The sequence below is a fragment of the Zingiber officinale genome, chromosome 9B, assembly GCF_018446385.1.
Source record: "Zingiber officinale cultivar Zhangliang chromosome 9B, Zo_v1.1, whole genome shotgun sequence".
Taxonomy (NCBI): Eukaryota; Viridiplantae; Streptophyta; class Magnoliopsida; order Zingiberales; family Zingiberaceae; genus Zingiber; species Zingiber officinale.
In genome coordinates this window covers 101,235,814-101,243,784 of record NC_056003.1, presented here as the reverse complement: position 1 = coordinate 101,243,784, position 7,971 = coordinate 101,235,814, and the positions used below count along the sequence as shown (strand labels likewise).

Below are 7,971 nucleotides of genomic sequence, written 5' to 3'. Positions count from 1 at the left end.
ATGTACTAATTCTAGAGGAGTCGTCGACCTTTCCACTGAATGAAAAGGTAGTCTCATCATTTTCGCTTCCACGCACACTTTACATTTGTGTGTTTCATCAAAATTGATGTTTGGTAATAAATTTAGTTTGACGAGATGTTTCAGAGTATTATTATTGACATGCCCAACCCGATCATGCCATAAATTGAAACACTCAGTAACATAGCTGGAAGCTTATATTTTATTACCATCAAAATCAAGGTGTACAGTCATTACAACCATCTTGAACAAATTTTGTTCCAAATACCCTTTTCCTACGAAGACACCGTTCTTCGTAAGTACAAAGTTGTTGGACTGGAACACTAGTTTGAATCCGGCTTTAACAAGTGTCGATCCAGAAACTAAGTTCTTCCTAATGTCGGGAACATGGAGCACATCAATGAGAGTTAGCTCCTTCCCAGACGTCATTTTTAGAACTACTTTTCCGAGTCCAACAATCGGGGACGTCATGGAATTGCCCATATAGAGCTTTCTTCCACTTATTGGGTTGTACTTGGAGAACATCGCCTTGTCATAACAGACATGACGGGTTGCTCCAGTATCGATCCACCACTACTTCGGGTTGTCCACCATGTTGGCTTCAAACACGACCACAGTGAGATCCATGGTGTTGAGATCTATGTCAGTAGAAGTTGCGACCTGGTTCGCAACATTCTTCTGACTCTTGGTTGTCTTCTTCGGGCGTTTGCAGTCCTTGGACATATGTCCTGACTTTCCACAGTTGTAGCATGTGCCCTTGAAGTTCTTACCTTGAGCCTTCTGTTTCAGTTGTTTCGGCTTCTTGGCTTTTTGTTCCTTAAGGTTGGACATCTCGTCGACTGTCCGCTTCGTTCCTCTAGAGTCGGATAATTTTCGATTATCCTCCTCTATCCGCAATCGCAGGATAAGGTCTTCAAGTCTCATCTCCTTTTGCTTGTGCTTTAGGTAATTTTTGAAATCCTTCCATGATAGAGGGAGTTTCTCAATTACCGCAACAACCTTGAATGACTCGTTCAGTGACATTCCTTCGACGTCCAGATCATGCATTATCAGTTGCATGTCTTGGACTTAAGACGTGACACTTTTGGAATCAACCATTTTGAAATCCAAAAATCGACCGACGATGAATTTCTTCAGTCCGGCGTTTTCGATTTTGTATTTCTTCTCTAGTGATTCCCACAGAGATTTGGTCATCTCTATCATGCAATATACGTTATATAGCGCATTGTCCAGCGCGTTAAGAACGTAATTGTGGCACAGGAAGTCGCCATGTGACCATGCATCGCGAGTAGCCTTACTACCGGAATTATCTTCCGTAGCGGCTGGCAGGTCTTCATGCAGAAACCGTACAAGGTTCAGCATGGTTAAGTAAAACAGCATCTTCTGCTGTCATCTTTTGAAGTCGGCTCCGTTGAATTTCTCTGGCTTCTCAGCATGAGGGATGACGGTTGGTACGTCGTTGATCTCGGCCAAATCAGTTTGCTGATATCATTTTACGATTATGAGGTCCTCGAACCTCTGGATTTGCTCCTCGGTATTTGACATAGTCGATTTTATTTGACTGTCGGGACTTCCGGGAGATTGCTGCCGGGAGGAAACCGGCAGCAAGATGAGTTGTCGTCGAGGCTAGTGTTTGACACTATCTCTGTAAAATGATATTGCTCCGCTACGGTGCTCACTGATAGCAGCAATTCGTTCTCAAGATACAATGATGACGTCTCGAAATAGTAGCACTTCAAATTTTGAGACCGACGAACCTTCTTGTACGCTTTTTGGACTCTTCTTATGCAAGAGATGGACGAATGGTTTGAATGTAAATGCTTTTTGAATGAATGATTTCCAAGAAGGAGAGGGATCTATTTATATTGGGTGAAGAGGTAAGTAACCCTTGGTTTGGACTGATTTGGATCGTTCATTTTGAAAAGGTATAACTCTTTAAAGGTCCTTTGATCTCAGCCATCAGATCTCATCTTGATCCCAGCCGTCAGATTACAATATTTAATCCGACGCTTCAGATCAAGCCTTCCTCTTCAATGCTAGATTAGAATCCGATGCTCCAGATCGCATCTACTTGCGATCTATCTTCATCTTTGATCCGACGGTCACCCGCACCTGCTCCCCCAAGGGTAGAGAGCACCTATGCTTTTGTATTAACAACATTAACACAACAACACATATAAGGAAACGCTGGCTCTCGCCGGTTAACGATGTAGGACTAAAACCCCATCTTTTTCCTTAATGTTAATTTGAGCATATCTTTGAACAATTAATTTCTCATTCACCCGTAATCGGTTTTGAGCAAATTAATAGTCCAGATTTATCTACGTGAAACATAGATTTCGATTTTGAAGTCAAACTTGACTTTCAACGAACGATGACACCAAGATTTTGGTTTTCAAAATCGTATCCAACAATATTTGATTCGGTTCCTCCTCTCCGCAAACCTCCAATGACACTGCGATTGCCTCCTTTATGTCTAAGATCCAAAGGTCCGAGAAGCAAGAGCGTTAGAGTTGGCCAGCCCTATCGACGTGGCCACTCTGATACCCAAGTCAATTCTGATCCGAGATGAAAGACTAGTGCCAAGAAGAAAGAAAGAAAATGCTTAAAAGAAAAAGAGCTAGGGGAGAAGAGTTACCTCCGCTCACAAAAATACAACTCACCTCATTCATTTATCTTTGTCCATCTTTATATAATCCATTGGAAGGGAATCTCCACATGCCTTGTCTGACTGTTGGGGGCCAAGGGAGACAACTGTTGGACCATACACTGACATTGTCAAGCCGTTGACAAACAAGTTATTAGAGGTTGTCGGGCCGTTGAGAATTGCCAGAGATTAAGGTGAGTAGTAAGTTGTCGCCTCTATGCTTCTCGATTATGAATGGGCATGACGAAAGGATTGAGTGCTCGAGAGTAGTGAAACCGAGTACTTAGGAAGATTAGTGAGCCGAGATGCTTGGGAAAATTGACGAGTCGAGGTGCTTGGGAAAATTGACGAGTCAAGGTGCTTGGGATAGGATTCTGGCTACTCAGGGAGTGAGGCCGAGTACTTGGGAAGCAAGGTCAGGTCCTCGAAAAAGACAACCAATGAATCTGACCACTTGGATAAGGACTCTGATGACTTGAGTTGCTCGATAATAACTTTGGATCATCACATGTTCCCCTTCAAGTCGGACTGAAAAGTAAAATCGAATGAAGTCTGATTAAATATTGGATCGAAAATAATCAGCTTGGTAGTAACTTTAGATATGATCACATGTTCCCCTCAAGTCGGATTAAAGAATACAATCGAATGAAGTATGATAAAATATCAAATAATCAGCTTAGCGATACCTTTGGATACCATCAATAATTAATTTAAAAAAAATGTTAAATTCAACTAGTCAACTAGTCTTGGGGTGACCGATCCGATCCTATGAAAATTTTACACTGACCATCAGGATAAATCAAAAAGTGCTCATGGTGGACAACCCGGAAACCTAACATCCTTTAGTTGCGCATCTCATTTGGAGGAAAATTTCTACAAATTTATTATAACGGGGAATCGAACTGTAGATACTTGAGTGATAATCTGAATACTCTATCATTGTACCATGACCCTGAGGTCATCCTGGATAACATGTAGCGCTGCAACAATTAATAATTAATTTAAATATAGATCTATTATATTGTGGAGAGAAGTAAACACTAGTAGGGATCCTCTGGTCCGTAAATTATGGACCAGGGGATGATCCTTTATATGAGGACCTTTGATTTAGATAGACTCCACCTTTAAATAAATAGGATCCATTCAAATCAAACGTCTAAAAAAAAAATGAATCAACTTATGATTCGTAAATTACAGACCATAAAATCCATCCTCCGTAAACATCGATACGAAAATTTTAATTTAAGCGATCGCTGTTAGAGGTCATTCACATATCACCAAATAAAATAATAGTAAAAACAGAGAATAAATTGTGTTTTGAATTTATCTAAATTAGTAATATATATAAATTAATCATTAATGAGAAAATCCTTCTTTCTTTCGGGGATAAACTCGGTCTCTTGGCCACTGGACAAGTTCTTCTGCCATAATCATATCAACAGTAGGGCAAGAAAGATCCTGCAATCCAATCGCAAAAGGAGGAAGAGGGGCATCCTATTCACCTCTTTTGGCACAACTCCAAGATAAGAAAGAGGAAAGGACAAATCGCGATGTCTTCTTCACAATCACATGTATGGTTACTGAATTGATCAATGGGGGCAGAAAAAGAGAAACAGAGCAATAGAAAGAGCTTCGACCAATAAAGCATCCAATTCAAGGCGGAGGATTGCTTGATTTCGATCAATTTGGTATTTGCTAAAACAAGCAGAGTAGAGTGGGTGGGCTCAGAATCAGGTGGCTCGGAGCGATGGGGGGCAACAGCAATTACGATGCTTCGGACATGGCGGCGGGCTGCGGCGGCGGCGGCGGAGGCAGCGGCAGCAGAAGCGCCGCGAAGCTGCTGCAGATGCTAAACGTGCAGGTGGTGGGCAGCGGAGAGCGAGTGGTGGTGCTGTCGCACGGCTTCGGCACGGACCAGTCGGTTTGGAACCGCATCCTCCCTTTCTTCGTCCGCGACTACCGCCTCGTCCTCTATGACCTCGTTTGCGCCGGCAGCGTCGACCCTGACCACTTCGACTTCCGACGCTACACCACCCTGGACTCCTACGTCGACGACCTCCTCGCCGTCCTCCACGCCCTCCGCGTCGACCGGTGCTTCTTCGTCGGCCACTCTGTCTCCGCCATGATCGGCATCCTCGCTGCCATCCGCAGCCCTGACCTCTTTCTCAAGCTCATCCTCATCGGCGGCTCCCCTAGGTATTAGATCTAATCAATTTCCTGTAACTCATTCCGTGTTGATTTGTTGGGGTCGGGAAATTGGGGTTCCAGGTTTTTGAACGACGGTGACTACCACGGGGGGTTCGATAGAGCGCAGATCGAGGAGGTGTTCTTGGCGATGGAGTCCAACTACAAGGCGTGGGTGCAGGGGTTCGCGCCGCTGGCGGTGGGTGCGGACGTGCCTGCGGCGGTGCAGGAGTTCAGCCGGACGCTGTTCAACATGCGGCCGGACATCTCGCTCTTCGTGTGTAGGACGGTGTTCAACAGCGACCTGCGCGGCGTGCTCGGCCTCGTCCGCACTCCTTGCGTCGTCGTGCAGACCACCAAGGACGTCTCCGTCCCCCTCTCAGTCGCCTCCTACCTCAAGCACCATCTCGGCGGCCGCACCACCGTGGAGCTCCTCCCCGTCGAAGGCCACCTCCCCCACCTCAGCGCCCCCGCCGTCATCGTCCAGGTTCTTCGCAGTGCCTTGGCTTCCCCTCCTCGGTAGCAGACGGCCGCCGCATCACCTGCCGCCGAGTCGCATCCGATGATTTGACACCCTGAAAATGAAAGCATTTTCACTGTTGGAGATATTTGCGTACTGAATTTAAAATTATACAAAAATTAAATTGAGATTTATCTCTGTCAACTGGCTGGACCTGGATGCCCGAGTGCCGAGGCAGTTGATTGTGGGCTCGAGTGTTGGGGGTGCTCAAGTCTGAGCGCCGAAAGTTCGAGTACGAAGTGCCGAGTGCTCCATTCAAGAGTCGAGCATCTCGAGCGTTGAAATTTCGAAGGACAAGTTTAGGTGCCGAGTGTCTAAACATTCAACTGCTGCGGTCAATTAGTCACCCAATTATCGACACGGATTTTGAGTAGGAGTCATTCAACTGTCGAATCTGAGTGGGAGAGTCTGCCCAGAGTGCCGTCGATGTCTATGTCAAACACAGTTTGCTTAATGATCTTGTCCGAACCGAGAATCAGTGGACGCTGTACACGTGGCGCTTCCTGCTAGATTCTCGAATGTTCCGGTGAACCTGCAACGAAATCGAGCCGAGGGGGTGTCCCGGCGACGGCCCTCCGACGCTCAAGTCAGGCGAGGAAATAGCAAAGAAGTGGCTTCAGAGATCCAGACGCGCGTACCTCCGGTGAAGAAATGGAGGCCTTATATAGAACTATCGAAAGAGCCCAGGCACGTCAATCGAAGCAGTCATCTGCTTTAGACCATACCCAAGTATGGGCCTGTCAGAAGAGCATATATGAGATCATACTGCTACTGTATCCACCTCTCCCTGATGTGACGGCGGGATCTTCCATCGTGCAATCTCGTGTACGGCCTTATCATCAGACGTGCCTTCTCTGACATCCCATATCTCGAGACAAGCGCATAGGCCGCTCGACTACCTTTGTACCCTCGCCCTTATCTTGGCCGAGCGGACCACCCGCTCGGCCCTTAGGTCCCAGCCGAGCGGACTCCTGCTCGGCCCTTAGATCCTCCTGCCTTGGCGTCAGAAACCCAAGCCCATGGATGGGTTATCTATAGCTCCGCTCGGACCATTATCCGTTGGGTCAGCCCTCCATTCTTACCGCCGGATCACTTGCCTTCCCTTCAAGTCTAGTCGAAGGAGGCAGTGAGTCCGACTGACTGGACTATGTGTCCGAGCGGGCGGTCGTCGCCTTTCCGTTGCTTATAGTATCCGTGGGGCCGTTCAGCCCTTCATCCAAATTCAGTCGTTCGGCTCTTCATTCCGGTTGTCTTGTCGCTCAACATGGGTGTTTGCTTGTCTAGATCTTCTCGAAAATCACGCAAATCCTTTTCATTAAGTCGAAGCATGCGCGGTATGGGCGCATTAATTGTGCTTGGCGACGGAGCGGCGACTAAAAGAGAACTCGCCGAGCGGGGTCTTATCCCCAGCCGCCCGGCAGCTACAGGAGAGGGGGGGACGCAGTCTGCCCCTGAAACAGAAGTCACCTCAGCCGCTTCAACGGAGGTTGAGGCGGATCCTGTTTCCTCTGCTCCAGCAGAGCTGGGAGTCCCCCAGGTCGGGGATCCGCCTTTGGAGGTTCGGCGGAAACGTCGAAGAGACCCCCGCCTTCACTCAGCCCAAGAGGGGGAACCACAGGCACCGATCGGCGTAACTTCTTCCGACCGCACGCCGTCACGGATCGGGACCCCTATGGCTTCGCCTGCCGCACAGTCTTCTGGCTCTCCTCCTCGACCTCGCCGCCGCTTACGTCGGTTGGGCGAAACTTCCACCATAGGGGAGTCCTCGCATCAGGCGGCCGCGACTGAAGAAGCGCCGTCCGGCCACCCTACTATCAAGACTACTCTCCGATTCCCATCGGAGGAATATTTGCTGTCTGCCGATCGGCCATCGAGCCCCGTTCACGAAATAACCCTGACTGGTCCGCTTGCCAAGCTGTTCGAGGACGCCCGGATTCAGGTGGCCCTTATGACGCCCAAGCAGCTCGGCGATAACAATATGTAGCAGGCCACTCAGGTAAACCCATCTTCATTCCCGTGTCATGCTATTGTTTGATTCCTGATATTATTATTTCCCTTACAGCGCTGGGCTGAACAAATTGCCACTAGCCGTCGGCTAGCCGAGTTGGAGGGCCTTCTGGAAAAACTCCAAGTGTCGGAAGGTCCCTCGGCCGAGCGGGAGAAACAAGCTCTTGAGGCCGAACAAAAGAAGGCTGCCGACCTGGCTGTTGAGGTAGCTCGGCTAGAGGACTTGGTGAAGAAGCGTGACAAAGAGGTGAAGCGCGCCGGTAGCCGGAAGAGGCAGGCGATCGCTGACCTGGACAGAATGAAAGTAGATGTCCATGCGCTAAATCAGCGATCTAAGGATCTGGAGGCCCAGCTGAACGCCGAACGGGAGGTCCGTTCGGCTGAATGCACAAAGGCTGAAGCAAACTTGAAGGCCCTCCAAGATTCCTTAACTGCTTCCCGGGCGTTGCTCAGAAAATACAAGGAGGGAGAGCCGAGTCGCCTAGCCGTAGCGCGCCAAGAATACATCCGCTCAGAGCGATTTGGCGAAAAGTTTGGTGGCAACGTCTCCTCAACCTTCCTCGAGGCGGTCAAGGTCACCACGGCGTACTTCAAG

General features: G+C 48.3%; 1 protein-coding gene across 1 annotated transcript; it reads left to right on the top strand.

The window, feature by feature from the left end:
* The first annotated feature begins 4,037 nt into the window (after positions 1-4,037).
* On the top strand, positions 4,038-5,501 carry LOC122025167 (strigolactone esterase D14-like). The gene is made up of 2 exons (XM_042583938.1): positions 4,038-4,861; positions 4,934-5,501. Exons 1-2 carry the CDS (start codon positions 4,413-4,415, stop codon positions 5,370-5,372), a joined length of 888 nt encoding a protein of 295 aa, XP_042439872.1. The 5' UTR covers positions 4,038-4,412; the 3' UTR covers positions 5,373-5,501.
* The last annotated feature ends 2,470 nt before the right edge of the window (positions 5,502-7,971 follow it).

Coding starts and splice junctions, on each gene's coding strand:
- LOC122025167 (XM_042583938.1), top strand. CDS start 4,413: ATGGGGGGCAACAGCAATTACGATGCTTCGGACATGGCGGCGGGCTGC. Junction 4,862..4,933: donor CTCATCGGCGGCTCCCCTAG/GTATTAGATCTA, acceptor TTGGGGTTCCAG/GTTTTTGAACGACGGTGACT.